At 44.0% G+C, this 21,310-nt stretch overlaps 1 protein-coding gene across 1 annotated transcript in view; it reads left to right on the forward strand.

Moving 5' to 3' along the window:
* The window catches only part of thsd7aa (thrombospondin, type I, domain containing 7Aa), a 133,337-nt gene that overhangs the window by 73,089 nt on the left and 38,938 nt on the right, over positions 1–21,310 (forward strand). The window contains exons 6-9 of the mRNA XM_079368903.1: positions 230–478; positions 2,557–2,741; positions 9,181–9,336; positions 12,504–12,707. Coding sequence (XP_079225029.1) covers positions 230–478; positions 2,557–2,741; positions 9,181–9,336; positions 12,504–12,707 — 794 coding nt within the window. The remainder of the gene's footprint in view (positions 1–229; positions 479–2,556; positions 2,742–9,180; positions 9,337–12,503; positions 12,708–21,310) is intronic.

Here is a 21,310-nt window from a genome sequence, read left to right on the forward strand (position 1 = left end):
AGCGTTTGAACTTTAAAGAAATGTTTTTGTTATCCTTTTGTTGCTGCGCGCACACACACACACACACACACACACACACACACACACACACACACTCAGTGAACTCACAGCTTATTTACTGAGTGCGTTTACACGGATTTGAGTTTTTTAAGTATCCTGTTCTTGTGTTTGTGCACCTAAACCTTCTTTCTACAGTCTCACAATGTAACTCCTGGTGTCTCTGTCCCAGCCTGTGCTCTCAGGAGACGCTGCCTGTGACCTTCCAGGCCTGCGTCATGACCAAAGACTGCGATGTCACCGAGTGGTCCGAGTGGTCGCCGTGCTCCAAGGAGTGCTACGACCCCAACGGGCCCATGGGCGAGCGCACTCGCACCAGAAAAGTGAGCCAGTTCCCCATCGGTGGAGGAGCTGATTGTCCCGAGCTGGAGGAGAAGGAGTCCTGCAGCCCGCAGGGAGACGGAGTACAGCCGTGTATTGTGTAAGTACGCAACAAAGACGGAGCGAGATTGATGGATGATATTTGAGTATTCAGACAACAGGTCATCAAGAGGAGTCATGGTTTCTTCATCTCCTCTCACAGAGCAAATAGCCAATCACAGTTCAGGAACTGAAGGGTGGCACCTTGGGTAACCAATTAGATTTCTATGGAGGGACATGCAACCTTTGGCCCTCCCTTTGGACACGCCCATCCTGATTTTTATTTGTATATACTTTATCAACTCCTGAGGGAAACTCTGGTTTGAACTCTGTTATTGAGAGATGTTCTTCTAATAAACATCGAATCACAAGCAAAGAGCGATGACCTCAGCAGTGACTTGGCACCTCTCCAGCTACCACACCAACTTCCACATTAGGACTTTAACCAGCAACCCTCCAGTTCCCAACACAAGTCCCTGCAGACTGAGCTCCTGCGCCCGACCTTCACACAAACCCTCATCATTTTTACTCAACTCATCCCCCCTTTATTCACGGAGCACCTTTCACGTTTGGAAACCGAAGTCAAATGTGTCTCTTTCACATCAATCATTTACAAATGTTTCATCAGGATGTCGTGTTGCCTTTGTTAATGCAGCATGTGAGCTTGTGAAAACACCACACATCACAAGTTCACCATCCCTGTCAACATCTGCCTGCGTACAAACCGGAGCTTTTTGTGAGGAAATCTGTAGTTTTCACTCCCCTGTTCTGTAGCTCGACTCGGGGATTCAGCTTCCACTCATCTGCTCATTCTGTGGCTCTGTTTTATGGTCAGAAACAGAATCAGCCCTGATGATGTGAAGCAGTAAATCAATGTTGCCTTGCCGACAGACGGCTCTGTCCGTGGTGCTGAATCTCTGCTCTCCTTGAGTGTCCCCATCTGGAGAACCTAAAGCCCCAAGATGCACTGCTCTCCCTGGGGCCTCATTGTCCCGCAGCAGTGCCGAGGCAGCACAGAGAGAGACCTCGCTCATGAATATGGACCCTTTCATTGGCGACCTCAAATGAATTCCATTATCGGCAGAGAGAGGGAGGCAGGGTTTACATTTTGTGACCTCAGGGCTGAGACCACAATGCATCACTGCTGAAGCAGCCCGCTGCCAATTCTGCTGCCAGACACGACCCCGTCTATGAATAGACGCTGCAATTAACAACCTCCTTTCAACGGAAATAAATCCAGTCTCAGAGAGCTTAAATTGCAAATCCTCGGGCGTATTGTAAACACAAAACTCAGGTCAATAACGTCAAAAGTCTTTCTGACAGAGCTGAGAGAAGCTCTCCACTCCGGATCACTCAGGCAAAACAGGTTCTGTTTTTTCAGGGCCTGTTAAAAGCATACACTATGAATAATGGACGTCGCCAACGTGACATCAAAAACCAGTTTGTTGCCTTTTTGAAGCCTCAAGTTCAGTTTTCAATCCTTCACCATGTTGGAGAAGAAGTGAGCATGAGCGGGTGTGACGCCTGGGCTAACACCGAGTTAGCAAAGTGAAACAGTCTCTGACCAACGAGCTGGTTTACAGTCACCATTCACACAGATGAACATCCACACAGCTGGTGCTGGCTGACCGGAGAGGCTTCAACATCCTGGTAGAACAAGCAAAGAGAAGGCCTCACTGCGTGTTCCTCATGCAGTCTGCAGCTTTCCACAAGAGGAAGTTCATATTTTTAAAACATTTCAAGGAACTTTTTAAGGAGAATTTACCAAGCAGGCTTCGATTCAGCTGAAGATTTCCTACATATACAAATTAAAAAAACAAACATATTTAAGAGTCCAAGATTAAACAGTTTCAACTTTGGAAGTTTGAAAATGGTTTTGTAAAAAGGAACAGAAAGACCTGATGCATTTTCTTTCCTATTTAATGTTTCAAGTTTGTGTCCAAAATTGTCTTTAGCCACTTCTTATAAATCTTCAACACCATTATTCTGCTGCTTCAAATATTCAAATTTAAAGCACAATCTTTAAAACCTTTAAAAATAAGTCAAAGTCATTTTCCTTTTGGACATCACAATCTCTAATAAAGTAACACAGAATGATTTAAACTCGACCTTTGACCTCTTGTCTGCGTCTGTCCTCAGTTACAGCTGGAAGACCACCGAGTGGACCGAGTGCCGGGTGGACGTGCTGCTGAGCCAACAGGACCGTCGCCGTGGAAACCAGACCGGGCTGTGTGGAGGCGGGATTCAGACCCGGGAGGTGTACTGTGTCCAGACCAGCAGCGACGCACCTGCAGCTAACCTGGGCTCGCTCAGGAGCAAAGAAGGTGACTCTCCCAGCATGCATTTCTTCTGTTTTCTTCACTTCCGCTCACATACAGTATTTGATCAAATCCTTTATTATTTGAAATGTTTTATACTTTAAGTATAATCTAAATCACGGCCTACATGATGCTTCTTTTGAAGAACCTGGAATTGAGAGTTCATCCATAGAGTTTAGTGAAGGAAAAATATCATTTCTCTTCTCTTTGTGCAACCATAGATTTGCTTGAGATTGTCATGAGACAATCAGGGAGGAGAACATCCAGTTAGGTGACCTTGAGATCTCTTATCTGCAGTCGGAGCGATAGTGAAATACAGTGATTTTTAATGCATCCCTTCTGGCTGCAGAGATTACATTTGACACTACGGGGCATGTTTAGCTCCTGCCCTCCCTTCTCTCCAAGGAGACACACACTGTAGTTAATGGATGGACCAGTGAAAAGATTCCCTGGATGCTTCTGGACTAAATTGACGCCATCTGCATGTTTTGTTTTTTCCTGTTCACAGATCATTATGATTAACAAGCATCATTTTTAGAAACAGTCTAAGAGTCTTGGTTTATGGCTGTTGTAAAGTTGGATGAGCATGAGCAGGTTAGTCGGCAGACGGAGAGGCAGGTAGGCACTGAACAGTCCTGAGCATCAAGAGGAAACAGTTTAAATATACAGAAACTTCCAAATTCCTCCAAGCAATGCAGAGCGATGAAGTGGTGGTTCGATGGTGAAGACTGGAGGTAGAAATCCTGCCGGGTTGATGATTTAATGGACAGCATGTTCAGCAGGTGTGCACGATTAGTCAGGAGAGTCAGGCCCAGTTTTCCACGCTCACACTCCAGATGCAGAGACATAAGGAGACAGAGAGGAGATGTTGAATCATCACTTTACTGCCTTTGGGAGAGGTGGAGAAAACAAGACGGCAATAAATCACCTTTCTTAATAATCCAATCAACAAATATTCATGTATTAACAAAAGAAAGATGGCACCCTGAACTGTTTGAGTTGCTTCCTGACTCTGCATGGCGTCCCCTTATTGTGACATGATGTTGAACGTAAAGACAAAGAAGAAGAAAACAGGATGCAGGATGAAGAAGACGACGATGGCTGGATGATGTCACACAGGGATTAGGAGAATGTGATGAAGCGTGAAAACTGAACTTTTTACACCATATATATTTTTGTTGAGCCCTTGTGTGCGTGACCTCGACGCTACAACACAGTTCATTTCTCCACTACATGATTGTGCATTTGAATTTCAGAAGGGTCTGGTTAACTGTAGTGAGAGAACGGTGACAGCCTCTTGTGTTAGTGCATCATCAGATGCCAGCTTGGATATGTCAAGAACACATCTGTTTTACTCCCCAGTTATTGTTTTGCAGTCAAATATTTGGATTCTTTGCAGGTAATCCACAAATTAATCCCAGTTTTACTATTTCCACCGTCTATCAGGAGCTGTTTTAAGCTCAAATAAAACAAATAAACACCATCAGTTTCTGGGCAACAGGGAGCCAAGAGGGTTTGTGGAGTAAATAACATTTTTAATAGCTTATGTTTTGACACAGGCTGCCTCAAATCACATCTGTGCATGCCAAACAGCAGACCAAAAAAAAAATTGTTTATGAGCTTTTGAATCATCTGCTCGGGATTTCATTTCACACAAGCACCAAAGTCGTGTCATCTGTTCCAGCTCTGCACACAGTCACCGATATCCTCCCTCCTCCCCCCTCCTGCTTCACCCACCATACGAGAACCAAAGGAGAATTAAAGCTGTTTCCCCCTCATATCAAATCTGTAATGGAGCTATATGAATATGCTAATGTAAGTGTAAAAGCTGCACAGAAAGGAGAGCAGATGAAATATGAGCTTTCACGTGAATGGTGGTATTACTGAGCGCACAGAGGCAGGAAGCAGCCTGGTAGCATGCCCGTGCTTATCCAGCACTGACACGGTAAGTCTCGGTCCATCTGGCCAGGAAGGCTGCACCGGCGTCTGCTGCTCGAAATGATTCAGATCAGACGCTCTCAACCAGTCTTTCATCCTTCAGTGTCAACATGCACGATTGCTAATTTTGTTAAAAGCACTGAGCTTCATACTTTGCCACCGTTCTCCTTTACAGACACTGTCAGGATAAAAACTTAAAATAACAGCAGCAGCTCTTGCAGAGTGGGCCTGTCTGCATGTTAACACCGCTATTGTTATGGAAAGTGTTTTTTTTTTTTATGGGTGGGGGGAGGGATGTATGGGAGACATTAATGGAGGTTTGATGACGGGTGAAAAGTGACGAGATTTGGCTTTGAGGTGTTTTAACAAAGGTTGGAGGCAGGTGGAGGAAAGTTGGAAGAGTGGAGTTGATGTGATAAATGAGGAGAGAAGCTCTGCCAGCACAGCTGCAGCGCCACATCCTCCTTGTTTTTCAGCCTGCACCTGGCCTCGCTCTCAGGAAGGTTTTGTGCTGTCATGTCTCGTATAATTACAAACACCACCTTACCTGGACATGCCAGGATGATAATGAAAGCCTTCTTCCATCTCCAGTATTCATTTTTAGACTTGACTACTTTTTTTTTTTTTTCTAATTCCCGATTTTGTCTTTCCATGATGAGACAACCAGTCGACCAGATATAATGAACTATGAGTTCAGGTAACTGTTCATTTACACACATTACCCGGCCTTTGGTTGATTAATGATGCCTTCAAAAATGGAAACATGAAACACCCCCCTATATTGAAACACACTCTTGTATTTGTGCATCTGTTGCTGTAAGTATTACTGAACTCTGCCGACCTTGATTGGCCTCTTTACTATTAAAAAAGAACCTTTAAAGAATTCTTTAAAGGTCACATGTCTTTTCTACTCTGCCTACAAACCCCAAAAATAAGAAAAGCACATCCTGTCTGTCTTCTGCTTGCTCCACTTTTCAGAAAATGTGTGCTCAAAGATTTTCCCTTCATGACATCACAAAGGGCAGTAGCCCCTCCCCCAGGTGGGTGACACTCCCACAGCTAGGTGTTTGTTCTGCCCTCTGAGTCTGCCTTCTCACCGTAAACAATAGGACATGGAGCCAGAAAGTAGCGAGTACACCTGAGCCCTTCCAGAGAGGGGGCGTGGCCAGAGACAGCTCATTTACATATTTAAAGCTACAGACACAGAAACAGCCTGTTCTGAGCAGTTATTGAGACTTATTTAAAGTGGTTGAAAAGGAGGAGAATATGTGACCTTTAAAGTCCAATAAAGAACACAGAAGGCTATTAAAAATGTGAACCATAATATCTAAGTAAAAGATTAGAATCTGTAGAGTAGGCTGTGTTTTTCACCAAACATTTCATCCGGTTCTCTACTACATATTACTCCTCAAGAATCCCCATTACATCACAAAGCATCAATCTCAGCCTGTCACTGGCACAATACAAGAATTTAAGTGGACAGACTTTGATCGGCCATGTTTGACTCTGAATATTGAGTTGCAGATCTTACAGCCCATTTCATGTCTGCTGCCCAGAATGTCTACATATTAGCTTTCTAGACATCCAAATATAATGTGAAGATCGTGCCCAGATTTTGAGCTGTTGACTTTTCCGTATGTGAGGCCTTTATCGACACCACACATACTGAGTCTTTTCTCCTTATTTGGTGAAAGAGAGTGGTGCAGCAGATGATTTCATTGTGATGAGCCAAGCGGCTCCGAGGAGGGAACGTGTAGCCCAATTAAGCTGATGTAATCTCATCATTTGCTTTTAAGGATGATCCGCAAATCCCAGTGTGACTCAGATACGATAGTCTGGCAGTGATATCTGTGAGTACACATCATTCCCAGTCCGATTACTGGGAGCCAAAGCCAGCCAAGATCGCTGTACGTTCTTGATTTGATTTACTTGGAGAAGGATTTACTCCATGCTGAAACTCTACCACACTCGTGCAAAGATTACTGCTGACAGCGTGTCTGTTTAGGGCAGTGTTGCACTCTTATATGGAGTGTTTCTTCTAATCATAAGCAGCTTCTTTAATCTCTCTGGTGCTACATTCTCCATCCCGTGTTCTACTGAAGATTACAAGATATAAAAGGATGTTAATAAGCCGTATCAGTTGTTTATTTCCTGTCCTGGTTGTGGTCAGTGTGCAGCCTGACTGGGGAGCAAACTGTGACATGCTGTAGAACAGCTGTGCCTCTGCAATGCAAAGAATCCCCGGCTGGAAAGGAGCTGGGAGTCGGGTTATTGATGGCACTTGGCACGTCGCAGCGTACGGCGGCTGCCTCTGAGGTTCCTAATTTGGCTGCTGGAAGTGCAGCAGAGGGAAGACTAGACCATCTGGCACAGAGATACCTGAACAAGGTCAGCCTGTGTGGAGATTTCCATTAATCAGCCTTTGTTATGGTTTGTGCAGAGCTGCTCAGACTGGACGAGGAGGGAGGAGAACAAAGAAGCTGTTGTCCTCCAAACTTCCTAATGAACCATTAGGAGGAAAAGCTTTGAGAAATGTGATTTTCTGTCAGCGTTAAGGCGAATAAACGTGTTGGTATTAAAGTCTTCAACAGGTCGTTTGGATGATCTCTTTTAGCACCTGCTAGCACAGCAGCATATTTTTAGTCATCTGTTTACTACCTGTAAGCTATAAGTGATAGCTCGCTATGTCGTTTTCACAGCCAGCATTCACAGTTTCATATTTTATATTTTCTACAAATACCAATATCATCTCCCCCCCCCCAAAAAAAAAAAAAAAAAGTATTTTGCCGGCCATCCTAGGCGGATTTAACCACCTTCGAATTTCCCTGTTTTGATGTTGTTCAACGTGTGCTGTCTGTTGGTCCTCACCATGGACTGGACTGTATATAAAAAGTAGACTTAAGTATTACCCATTGTTTTTAAACACCACCTCTGGTACCAGAAATACATAGATACACATTGCGATTTGCATAATCCACACAAACTGAAACGTCCTCATAGCTGATTTGTCGCCCTTGAGCACCAGCATTAAACCAAAACAAACTGCTGTTTAGCATCACAACACTATTCTGAAGCCTCCGGCGACACACCTCTAAGCCCGCTGCACTCGGGTTCACACGGAGGAGTTATGAGTTAAGACGCACCTTAATTAAGCTCCTTTACCAGAGCAGCAATTTCACATGTCCTGCATTGTTGTGTTAGCAGGGTAATGTTATTTAGCTCGTAGCTTCAGATTGCAGATAAATTAACACTGAGTGACTGTGAGCTACAAACCCTTTACAGAACTCGCCTGTCAGTTTTGCAGTGTGTTATTTTTCTTTGGCTGAAACATTACAGGTAAGACCGTCCCGTCCACATTAACACGACTAAAAAACAGCCGGAGGGACAGTCACGATTCAGAGACATATTTACAGTATTTGATTTATGTGTGAAATGTTGCACATTCTTTCTTTAAATATTTTATTAGGACTAAATCTTTTATTTTTTACAACCCTGAAGTGTGAAATGTGTTTTAAAACTACAAGCCACAGCATTCAGTGCAGAGCAAACAAGGCCTGACCTCAGTGTTATTGGTAAAAACCATTTTGATGGTAATAAAAAAATGAAATATGAACTTTGACTTGAACTGTACGGCTCCTTGGAGGACATTTCCATTTCCATTCCTTCAACACCTCCATTTGATGGCCTGATTGAAAAAGAAGTCGCCTCACATGCAGGCAAACCCAGTGATTTGTTTACAACACGGTCACCTTTTTAAAAACTGTTCTAAACTCCTGATCACGTCACCATCTGACATATCGCTCGTGCTTGTGTCACGCCGACACTCAGCCTTATAGATCACGGACGCACGCTTAAGCGACACTATTAGAGGACACACCTTCGGCCAAGCGGAGGCAATTTGCATGTGAATGAGACTCGGTGCTGCGGTGGCACAGCCACAATGATTCATCAGCCTGACGACCTTGCACAGAGTCACCTACAGCTGTTTGGAGCTGCAGTCCACTGAGAATCAGGCAAATGGAAGACTGACCTGCTGTGCTGCTGAATAAAAAAAAGAAACCTTTGTTGTTTCAAAGTAGTCTGCGTTTGGGAAGATTGGGGCTTTGGAGGTGCTGAGAATGAAGCGCGAGAGTGATGCATCCTTGTTCTTTGATATTTTGCTGAAAGGATTTGTCTCATGGGGGGACATGGGGAATTTAAAGGCAGGAGTATTTCAGCTCCAAAGACTAACTTCTTCCTTTTTCCTTTATTAGATGTTTTTTTCATGTCGGTGTGGTTTGCTCGGTTAAACTACACGGTTTCCACAAAACCTTGAAGAGTAAAAATACATATGAGCTGTAAATTTAAAAAGACGAAACTCACATTTTGCAGCTGATGGTGCAAAGAGAAAACTCAGCAACCTATCACATGGACAGAAATGTGGAACGTACTGTGGATATCTTTACAGACTGTTTGACCGTTTCCCGTTACGTTTCTAAGACTGTTATTCCCGTTTTTGTCACCGTAGCGTTACGGCCGATGGACAGTGATCTGTGTCTGGGAATCCCCCCAAACACCACCCAGCTCTGCCACATCAGCTGTCCTGTGGAGTGCCAGGTTTCTTCGTGGAGCGCCTGGGGGCCCTGCACCTATGAAAACTGCCAGGACCAGGCAGCCAAAAAAGGTAAGAGCTCATCAGACTCATGAGTCCTCTGCTTCAAAACGTGATGGAGGGACTTCTGGAGACACAAATGGCCATCCATTCCATCTTTGATTCCCCGTCTGATTCATCATCAGGAACGCCTCCCTGAGCTCGTTATGACCGCAAAACTTCAGTAGTCACTTAGATTCCAACATGGCTGCCATGTGCATCAACAGAAAAGTTTAAGATGTAATTATTGTGTTTATTAGCTGTCTATCTGTAGACATGTTGTTTTCTTCAAGCTATCACTTAGTGTGTTGTTATCATCAGGTATCATCGAACAAAAGAAAGATACTCCTGGAGCCTGTCCGACTAAAAGCTCATTCTCAGCTCCGAGATGCTCGTTCCGAGGTGTATGGAGCGCACCCAAATACTCCTAAATACCAACGTTCATTACAGAAACACAATCTTCACTGAGACAATTTAAACCTGGTTCTAGAGAATGACAATGCAGAACAGCCCAAAGAGGAAGAAACTGCTGTAACGGCTGTGATGTAATCCTTGAGCGTGGACGCAGTTAATGAAGTCTTAGTTTTAGACTCTGACAGTCTCAGATTTTGGTGCTTAGATTGTGATTATTCAAACTAGCGTAGTACATTTAGCAGCTACCCTCTGAAGCTAATAAAACACCAACGTTATGCAACATACTGTCACATTTCCTGTAAAGGTGATATTTACATCTTTTGTGACTCCCATCCAATCAGTTTCATGTCCGCCTGGCCCCGTGTCTGTCGTCCGCTCTGTCTGAATCACAGCTTTGCTAGCTCACAGTTTTGCTTGTTAACCTGTCTGCATTTTCTTGGAGGGGACGCTTGTCTCCCCTGACTTCAGGTACCAACACATTAGCATATATGTAAAGCTAATGCAACCATTCCTCATTATCCTGAAAGGGCAGTCTCCAAGACGCCTCGTTCTTATGCCACCACAGAAAACCTCCTTCTGTCTAGGAGATGTTTGGTTTTTTAGATTTATTAGTACGAGTGCTAAAATGTAAATCGGAGTCCTTCTGCAGCACTCGATGAGAACACAAGTCAGGAGTGGCAGCTGAAGCATCATCGTCTCCTCGGCCTGTTTGTCGGTCGTTGTAGCGCGGTGTGCTAGTCCATCAGACGGGCGGGAGAAGTCTCTGCTTCAGCCCTTAATTATCCAGGACCAGCAGCGTCCGCCATGACTAATGCATGTTGACTCTGCTTTAATGAAGCGCCGCAAATGAAAGGGACGGTTGGAAATTCTCCTCCATGCATCTTAATGATGGATCCGCTCCTTCTCGCTCGTTTGCTCACTACGCTTCTCGTGCCTATAATGTGTGTAATGTAAGTTGAATGAAACACACACACACACACACACACACACACACACACATTCCTGAAGTGTGTGGGTCCTGGCTCTCATTATCCGACCATATATCAACTCAAAATGCGTCTTCCCGGTCAGCTTTGATTACCTGTGAGTTTGTTGTGGGATCATTTATACCATGTGATCTCCTGTCTGCAGACCAACACACACATTTAAGATCTGTAGATTAAAGTGAAAACAAAAAGATTTCAGACTGTGTTCACGTGATGCAGCAGTAACGTTGTTCAACTAAAAGGACTTTCTATAAACAGTCACACGTGTTCACACTGCTTCTACATGAATGATTAAGGTTTCATTTCAGTTTAACTTGAGCAAGCTCCGATCAGGCCGACTGTCCTCGTCCCGGTTGACAAGCACCAGGAGATAATTGGATTTATTTATGGTCGTATGTTCGACTCTGCTACGGTACTGTCGGTGGCGGCGTGACCGCTAACGCTCATCTGGTGTTGGTCTGTTTACTAGATAGTGAGCGTTAAACTGTTTGTATATGAGACAGTGAAAACAACTTTACAGCTCTTCACTTTTCAAACCCTTTTTAAATGACCTCAGGAGCTTTAAAGACCCGACGTTAGCTGTCCGACGAATAGAAGCAGAATCGTGTTTTATTGCAGAGCACATTTACATATACAGGGAATTTATCTTAGAATAAAAACAGTTAACAAGGGAATTAAGATAATTATAAGAACAAGTACTTATTGTATATTTGGGTCGAAGTCTTCTTGTGCTGTACTGTGTGTGACTTTTACCAACCTGTGTGTGTTGATCGTTTTTATCTGACTAACAGCTGCTAAACTGCTTGTTGTTGTTTTTTACAGCTTCTGCAGTAAAGATCGATTCTACAGAATCATTTGTGCAGTTTTCCCATTTCAAACGTTGACCTGATGGGTACACGATGAGTTAATATAAATGTGGACGGGATTGTCTGTCCCTCACCTTATCTGTCAGAGCCAACATAGCCCAGCCTCTATATCCTCACGTACATCATAGGTCGTCATGTAATGAGCATGATAGGTCATCATGTGAGTGGTTGTTTTGAGTCAGTGAAGCCTGGAGCTCTGACAGCAGCTGTCTGTGCTGCCTGCTCTCCTGCAGCCTGCTGTTCAGAACGCACCCTGCAGACAGCACGGGAGTGATGCCTGATAGAATTGAATTCTCTTCACCCCAGGTTTCATCTTCCTCCATACAACCCCCCCCCCCCACACACACACACACACACACTGATAAATGCTCCATCAATGGGTCTAGACACATGACAGTACATGTTCCACTGACCTGCCTGATTAAATAAAGGCTTTTGAGGACACAATGAGATAGAAGGGAGGCGATTGTGCTGTCTCCACCTGAGTCCCGCGGGCGCTCCAGTCCTCTGCGTCCTTATCGGGCCGGAGCAGGAGTCTGGATTAGAGGAGTGGGTGACCTTGGCTGGGCTGGAGTTAACCCCCCTCCCCCTTTCCAGGACTCGGGTCAAGGAATACTATGCCCTTGAGAAGAGGAAAAGACACACATGAGGACAAAGCGCGGCAGAAATGATGGATTTCTGCATGCATTAATCACTTTGGATAAACGCTAATGTAATAAGAGGAAATGAGAAATCATTATTGAAACTTCTCCTGTGAACTTCGAGCTTAATGGGCTGTCACTTTAAATGCAATATTACAGTTATCATCAAAGGCACACTGTGACTACAGAGTGAAGTTAATGTGCTTATGGTTACGGGGGGGGGGGGGTTTGGTTGATTAGCACGGGGATGTTTTGTGCTCATTCACTCCATCTTTTTTTCCCCCCCTCCACAGGCTTCAAACTGAGGAAGAGGAAGATCGCCAATGAGCCCACAGGTGGGACGGGGAACTGCCCCCACCTGGTGGAGGCCATACCGTGTGAGGACCCCAGCTGCTACGACTGGCTGGTGGTCAAACTGGAGGAGTGCATCCCTGATAATGAGAGGGAGTGTGGACCAGGCACACAGATCCCACAGGTGCAGTGTGTCAACAGTGATGGTGAGTGGAACGTGTGGGACAAAAAGCTTCAGTTCTAAGATGGCTGCAGTGTTTCCATCAGTCTCAGCTGGGTTGATCCCCTCCTCACTTCTTGACTGGTGTGTTATCAAGGAGTGTGAGTCTTTGAATATCCCTCTACTCAATTTGATTCACTTTGGATTTTTGAGGTCTCGGATCGATTTCAAATAATTGATTTTCAATTCTGAACATTTCTTGATTTATTAATAATGCTGGACTTGTTTGAAGACGCTGCAAAATAATAGTCGATGATAAAGAGCTCAATAAAATGTCTTCAAATGACACTTTCATATTTTAATCAGCTGGTTGCAATAATGTAAAAATAGACAGAGGAGAACCTGAAACAAAGATGTATTCACGCCTCACTTGGCCTCTTCTACTGAGTATTAATCAGACGTGAACATGAGTCTAAAGCTGTCATTGTTGGTGACGCTGTATAGGGCTACACGTCTTTTGAAATGAAACTGATGTGGCTGCTGCTGATTGGCTGATGTTCGACTTCTTTACACTCTGGACGGTGGCGTCACTCGACTTTCATTTCACTGACGTTGCATATTGAAGACGCTGTATCAGTCTTCCTCCTGCCCAGGGGATCGCAGAGAGCTAGCTAATGTTAGCAACGTGGCTAACATTACTGACTGTCCAGGATCGATGCCTCTTGCTGCCTCAGTGTCCCGAGTGAGAGGTGGAGAGAGTGCATGAAAGAAAACACAATCCGCCGGTTTGCTCTGCTCAAACTGACATTTTACAAAGGATGATAGAAGTTTTGTTTTGTTGTAAAGATTTTTTAATGGTTCAAATTGATTCAGAATTATCAAAATTAAAAATGAGTTCAATTTTTTGAAGTCACTCTTTCTTGTCATACAGTTAGCATGCTCACAGATGTGACGTAAACATCCATCTGGATACATGGAGCTGTGTCCAGACTGATCAGTTTAGAGGGACGTTTATTGGCTTCGGTGCTCCACGGCTGCACTTCCTGCTTTGATGCTTCGGTCGTGTGTGCAGCTTGTGTTGGACGTGAGTCAGTCCGCTCCGCCTGGACGCTGCAGAGACACTTGGCCTCTCTCTGAACCTCCAAACTGTCGGCCTTTTAACCTCGGCGCACTGCCATGTGCATTGTAATTGATGCGCGCGTTGAAGGCAGATATTACATCCGTCTATTTTTCTGGATGCTTCTAAACAATTCAATTTTGTTCACATGTGTGTTTGTGTGTCTCTGTGTTCGCCTCTCACAAAAAGTGAGGCAGCAGAAGAACATTGCTGACACTGCCGGGGGGGAGGTCACACACAAACACACACACACTCACACAAACACACACTCACACAAACACACACTCAGACAAACACGCTCTGACCTCAGGACTCAGCAACTGTTTTCTTGTTGCTGCCCACTATATAACCAAGGAAACAGCAGGCGGACAAACACCATTTCCTGTCCAGAAAATAACACCTGTAGTGCTGCTGAGTGTTTGGTAGCGCCGTGTTATTTGACCCACAACGACCTTTACCTCACAGTTTTCTTCTCCTCGCCGCCTGAACAGTGCACACCAACCGACAGCGTTCAAAACTCTCACAGACTTTGAAACAAAGAGACTAAACTTTGCCTCAAGAGATACGCAGAGTTTGTTTTAGTTACCATGGCAACGTCTGACTTTGGATGAAGCTAGTTGGCTTTAAGAGGCGTGATATCCAAACATGCATCTGACAAGATCGAGAGTTTTGTAAAGAGCAAGTATCTCATGCTGCAAAGACTCTTTGTTCAAAAGTTTCATGAAGCAACTCTTTGAAACTTTAAATACAGCGTGCTCTTCCATCCAAACAATGTGAGAGTGTGTGATTGTAAAAGTTTGATCTTTTTCCTCAGGGTACACATTTTCTCTCATACTTTAAAAATGGGATTCTAGGACTAAAAACTCGCTCCACATTTAAAAGTAGAGACATGTTGGTGTTTGCAGGGAGTTCTTGTAACCTGGGTAGCTGCAGTGATGATGCCGACGTCATGGAAGGTATTTAGGTCAAATCCACTGGTGCAAGATTTCTTTCAATTTGGATCAAAATTATTTCCACTGTCTGACTTTTTTTTTTTTTTTTTTTTTTTTTAAATCCAGCTGGATGATATTATTATTCTGAATAAACGTTGAGTAATCTGCTCGGACAAATCAGGAACAGAGGCATCATTAAACCCTTCGAGTCTGAGTTTGTCAAACCAGCAGGGACGGCTGGTATGAGTGCAGGACTAAGCCCTCCCGTTCCTTTCCCATAAAGATGAGACAATAAATCTTAAAATAACTGTTGGTGGAGAAGCGAGGGGCAACTGTGATTACAAGAAAGAAAAAACGTGATATCGCTATAAAACGTTTTAGCACAAGGTAAATGATCGTGAGGTGTCATGGCACAGCCGCTGTATGTACTGATGGTTTGGGCGACATTCAGGACTGGATTTTGACCAGTGACTCAACTGTAGTGTAACAGACTGTAGAGATGCTAAGAGACTAGCTTAGCATTTTTTAATTACCTTTGACTATTTTGGGCTTATGTCGAATAGAAAGTTTCCGTTGAGAATTGTTGCCATCGTGGGGCGCCGGTGACCTCGTTGGTTGTGCGCCCCGTGTACAGAACGAGGCTTTTGTCCTTGGTACTGGCGGCACTGGTTCAGGTCCGACCTCTGGCTCCGTTCCCACTTCCTCCCTCTCGCAGATGTTCAACTCCACCCACTGTCCTGTCTCTGTTTTATTATAAAGCCCCCAAAATAAAAACAAATGTAGATTAAAAGATGTTAGTTATGTGAGTCCGTTATTGGCAATGACCAATATGTGTTAGCATTAAGCTAACAAGCTACGTGGATGGCGATCCATACTAGCATACTAACAACTTTCATCTTTACTCATAAGACAGAGCTGTAAATGTAAGCCACTGTTGCATGAGTCAGTTACTCCACTTCCTGTTTAAAACCCAAAGACATCAGGCCGCATGGTTTCAAAAATGTTGAGCGCTGTAATCCACTGAAACGCAAAAAAGACTAATACTTCTATAGGACATGTTGTGTTTGTGACGAGGCAGCCTCACCGTCTGAGTCTGAAGACAAATGTTCACATAGTTTGGATCCTTTCAGGTCAGCTTTACTCTAAAATCTGTCTCCAGTTTGGAACTGGTGAAGATAATCCAGCGAGCAGCCTTTTACTCTGCATCCCACATGGAGCACCACCAGGTCCTGTGTTATAAATCATGTGTCTCATATCCAAGAGGACAGGAAATAACAACAGGAAATGTTCTGTCATTTTTCTGTTTATGAGGATTGAATTGTAAGGGATGCTAAACACCGTCTTCCATAACGCTCAGGAATTCTCCGAGGCCATCTGACAGAAAAGCAAACATTTGTTTGAGTTAAACTGCAGCAGGCAAAAACACCACGAGAGAACTGCTCAGATACATTTTTAATTTCATTGTTCTTTCTTCCAGATATGATGTAATATTTAAATGATCTCGCCTGCTGGGGGAAATTTCCATTCCTCTGACATGTAATAAGAGACGAGAAGGTAGAAATAAAAACACAATAAACCGTGGTGGAAGACGAGAAGCTGGAACATTAAGAGCTGTATATATAATGTTGGAGTAAAGGCAGAACCGTCCTGGGTTATTTATCCAAACAAACAAAGATCCAGAGAGGAGCAAACGATTTCAGGAAGTGCAACAGAACAGCTTTAAATCTGATTGGACAAACGGGTGCTGACAGGAAGTGACCAGAGACACTTTGTATTGTGAAATATGATACAGCAGGCTATGATAAAAATGGAACTTCAATCTTTAGTCTTTTTAACATAACTAGATATTCATTTAGAGTCCATAAAGCAGGGGGGGAGTTAGGGGGCGGGGCTTCCTGTCATTGACACATTGCTATACAGTTATGATGACTATTTTCTCTTTGGACCAAAAAGGAACTGGGAGCAGATCAGGGGATGGGCAGAGTAGCCATGGCAACCCTCTTTGACAATCTTTCCAGTTCTTACAGTCCATGTAGAAAACACGGCAGGTGTAAATGAGAGTGCTGCACTGCTTTTTTTTTTTTTTTTTTTAATCAAACCGTAAGTTTGAGGAATATGAAGGAACTCATTTTCCTTTAACGAGCCAATCATGACCTCAATATGCTAATTTCACCCAATCACTTTTTCTTCTTTCTTCCCCAAAACCGTGTGTGCAAATGTGTAGTTGTGTTGTAGATTCCTGAACCACAACACAGTATCTGCTAATGAGGGCCCAGGGGAGGAGCCGAGAGAGAGGGAGAAGGGGCGAGGGAGAGAGAGAGGGAGGGAGGGAGAGAGGGAGAGAAGGGGCGAGGGAGAGAGAGAGAGAGAGAGAGAGGGAGAGAAGGGGAGAGGGAGAGAGAGAGAGAGAAGGGGCGAGAGAGAGAGAGAGAGAGAAAGGGAGAGAGAGAGAAGGGGCGAGGGAGAGAGAGAGAGAGAGAAGGGGCGAGGGAGAAGGGGGGTGTTCCACATTGTGCTCATAATCAAGGCCCCCATTCACACTCTGCACGGCTCCCTGTTGTTACACTGACAGAAAATGATTATCCTCCTGACTTCTTCTCGCCAACTAATTATCTTTTGTCCCGTTTCTCAGAAAATTAAAAGAAATTACCTCGGAAGATAATTCAATATGAAACCCTAGGACATATTATAGATGGAGTTGAGTCCTTTTCTACACTGTTTTTTATGTTTTTTAATGTTCACTTTGTCCCTGGGATAAATTCTGGATTTTAATTCTGGGTCAAAGAAGGAAATGAAAGTTTTTGTAGTAGTGGACTTCTAACCTGTAGCACACGCCGTAGCTTCTCGTAGCGCTGAACCTACACTGACGGCTACGTAGCCTGACATGCTCCTCAAACACGTCAAACTGATGCAGACCACAAGCCCTGTGATTGGTCCGCTGGTTAGCATGAATCCAGCATTTACAAGATTTCCACTTATGCCGCCAGATTCCAAATTTTGCAAAACGAAAATCATAAAATCCAGGGTAATATGTTCGGTTTCAGTCGCCATGGTTTCAGTCGCCATGGTTTCCTGTACAAACAACCAGAGGATGTGGCGGGGCAGGAAGCCGGGCGATACAAGTAGCTTAGAAATGGCGCTGCCAGTTGGTGGTTAGAGGCGGAGTCATACAGAGCGACGCAGACACACCAATGCAAACACATGTGTAGCTGAAGGAGTTGAGCCTTACTCTTCACCTCACACAAACAAAGACATATTTGCACGAATGCCTGTAGGACTGAAGGTCTCTGTTTCCGATGTTTCGGGTCGTTAAAACGTCGGTTATCAGGACACACACAACTTATATAAATATCTCCCATATGAGATGTTTCTCGTCTGTCTTACTGCAGTCCGCGCTGAAAAAAGTCCTTTTGCCCAATCACGTCTCTAAAACCAACAAAGCAGTTTTTGGCATCAGCATCTTGGATTCATGATTTTTGATTCACATTCAATGTGTCTTAAAATGAATATCTGTATTCTGTGTAGTTTCTACTTCTCATTTCTACATCCAGATCACTGGGTGAGTCAAACGTTCAGCGTTATGAACATATTGCTGGTGGGATTGGAAGGGTCTGTCGTGGCAGGAGGAAGTCGGCGGTAGGATCTGCTCTTAATGTTTGACTCTCAGGAGCAGCATTTGTTAAAGAAGTTTTTGTGATGTTCTTACGTCCGTCTGTTCTCGTTTTCTCGACGGTCAGAGGACGGAGTATTTCTCAATCGAACGTTTCGAAGGATTCAGATGTAACATGTTTGTGGCTCCGCCCCCTGTGTGCCTGTTTGTTCAGTTTTCTGGTCATCACACGCTCTGATTGATGAAGTCATGTACCCTCCCACATATCCATCACCTCATCATTCACCCGTCCCCGTCCCCCACCCCCCTCCCCCCCCTCGTCTCCTGGACGACTCTTATTATCTGGATCCATTGAAGTAGTTGGGGAATAAATCCAGGTAAGTAGTTTCAGCACTGACCATCAAAGATCGTCCTCAAGGTGACCTCATCTTCATCCCTCTTTCTGTCTTCCTCTCCTTCCTCCGTCTGAGAGACGCTCATGCTGGCTTCCTTTCATGGCACCCTGTTGAATCAGTCTTATTGGTAAATTAGATTAGCGCAGCCGGCTCCACACAGTCAGCTTGGATTTAGCCTTCCTTTCTTCCCCATTACCTCTGACTGTGTTACAGCCACTCTCCCCCGGATGGTGCAGAATTGAATCGAGGAGATGTCAGCCTCCGTCTGCTGCGCTTCCATCAGGTTCAGACAGCGGTTTGACTCGTCTGATGTTTGTAATGTAGAAAAAGAAAATTCTGCCTTTGATCGCTCCATTTTCTTGCTGAGCTCAGGGCGAAGCGATTCCACTTCAGCCTCTCAGATCTGTGAGTTTAGCAGAGTGATTTTGAACAGAAGAGGAGAAGAAGGTGCTCGCTCTGAAACTCGTCTTCCCTGAGAAGCTACAAGCACTCTTTGATAGATCTTTCGTTCACACTGAATGTCTTTTATTCCCCCGGAAAGTTCTACATTTTATGTTATGTCTGTCTGAGGTTCTGGATCTGCCTCTACCATGAAAGCATTTTTTCTCATTTCTGTTATCCTGTTGATGCTGCTAAAGTGTTAGCTTAACCCTCACCCAACAAATGATTGAAACTTCTGTTTCACGTTATAGAAAAAAAACCTCATTAGAATCACATCAATGACCGAGTATGATGTTTGTTCGGTCCTTCGCAATTAACAAGAATAAAAACAACCCTAACCAAAAACATATTTTCCTTTCAAAAAAAAAATCACAGAAAATATGAAAGTTATCTGATGTGTTTGCAGAATATTTGCAGAGATACTAAAGAGGGAAAGGAGTGTTTTTCTGGTGTTTTTCTGCGGTGACGAACAATCTCAACTTTTGCAGAATTTTATAGAAAAAGGAACCAAAGCAAGAAAGAAGAACAAGAGTTATTGTAACGAAGGCAGCTTCATGAAAGGTTTAGCATTGAGTTAGCATAGAGCTCATTCGAAACAGGACGGGAGGGGAAGAGGGAGCTGAAGGAGGAAGGAGGCGTGGCTAAAGAGAGCATTGTTTTGGTTTTAAAAACAGCAAATTAGTTTCTCACACACATCAGTGATCGTTATTTCTTACACTAGTTGTCCTTCTTATATTTGCAGATTGTATCCGTGCACTTTTAGACTTTATTATACGTCTTATTTCTGATACCACAGACTTTATAATTTATGTTGATAAATGTACTTCACCAAAAACAAACTCAAACATGGCACATTTTTTATTCTCCAGTGAGATACATGTTTGTTTGATTTACATCTTTATATTTTGGAGTTCCTCCCTTGCTTAATGCTTCTTCAGCCTGAACTACGATTGTGATTGTTTGAATGTGATAACTGAACCTTCGTCCCGAGCTGTTAGAGCTGCGAACAAAGTGTCGAGATAAGCCCGGCTATAGAGGCCGAGTGTCATACAGACGCTTTAATGATTTCCTCCAGAATCCATCACAAGGAAGTCGTACGCCCCCCCCACCCCGCCCCCCCCTGCCCCGCCCCCGCAGCCATGTGGCATCCCTCAGAGTTTCTCCTGACTGGCTTCTTATTGATCTCTTGTTGTCTCTCTCTAATGAAAATGGATCTGTCCTTCTCCCCGGGGTCTCACACGTATCACTCAACTCGCTGGTTGCCATTCTTCCGACTCTTCACCACGAGATTTTCACAGATATGGTCCTTCAGCGACAGGAAGGGCTCAGATTGAATGGTATGGGGAGGAGAGCCTGCAGATGTAGATCAATATTAGCAACATTGGCAATTTTGTCCCCCCTCAACCCTCAAAAATCAAATCCTTGGTTAACCCTTAAATATAGGCCAGTATGAATCCACTAATGTGTGGCTAACATCAAATCCCCAAAGTCACATCTGTGGAATAAAATAAGCACCTTTGTACCTGAAGCCCCGTCTCTGATCAAGTAAAGACCATTTTAAACCCTTCTGTCAAACTTTCCTCTGCACCTTGAAGTCTTTTACAACATGACCTCTTCTTGACTTCTGAAGTATTTTGCTTGCGCTAACATTTTGAATCGTGCATTAGCTCGAGTTGAAACTGCCTTATTTGAAAAAAAAAAGCGAGGTTTTTAAAGTATTCATGTTCAGCTGAGTGGTTTTATTTATTTAACATGAAAATTATTCATCAGTGTCATGACCGTGTTATGTATGGAGGCGGCAGGGACTGAAAAGTATGCAAACACATTTTAAACTGTTGGTACAACCGAGCCAGAGACGGCGTTAACGTCTCCATCCATGCACCTGCTCTGTGTTTGTGTATAGAAATTATCTGGGAGGATCACGGTCCGTTTGACTTTTAAAAACCACGCCAGGCAGCAACCAAGCGCCGACCTCCCGTGTAGAAAAATGAGGCCATTAAGGAGGTAAAAAAAAAGAACATAGCATTAAGTTGAGTGTCCACTTGAAGCTGGCTGTGAAAGCCGAGGAATCCCTGATTGGTCGTATTTGTGCAGCAGAAATAAACAGACTGCTGCAAGAATGCAGCTTCCGTTTGAATGGTTGATGTTTTTATT

The sequence above is a fragment of the Symphodus melops genome (assembly GCF_947650265.1).
Source record: "Symphodus melops genome assembly, chromosome: 18".
Lineage (NCBI taxonomy): Eukaryota > Metazoa > Chordata > Actinopteri > Labriformes > Labridae > Symphodus > Symphodus melops.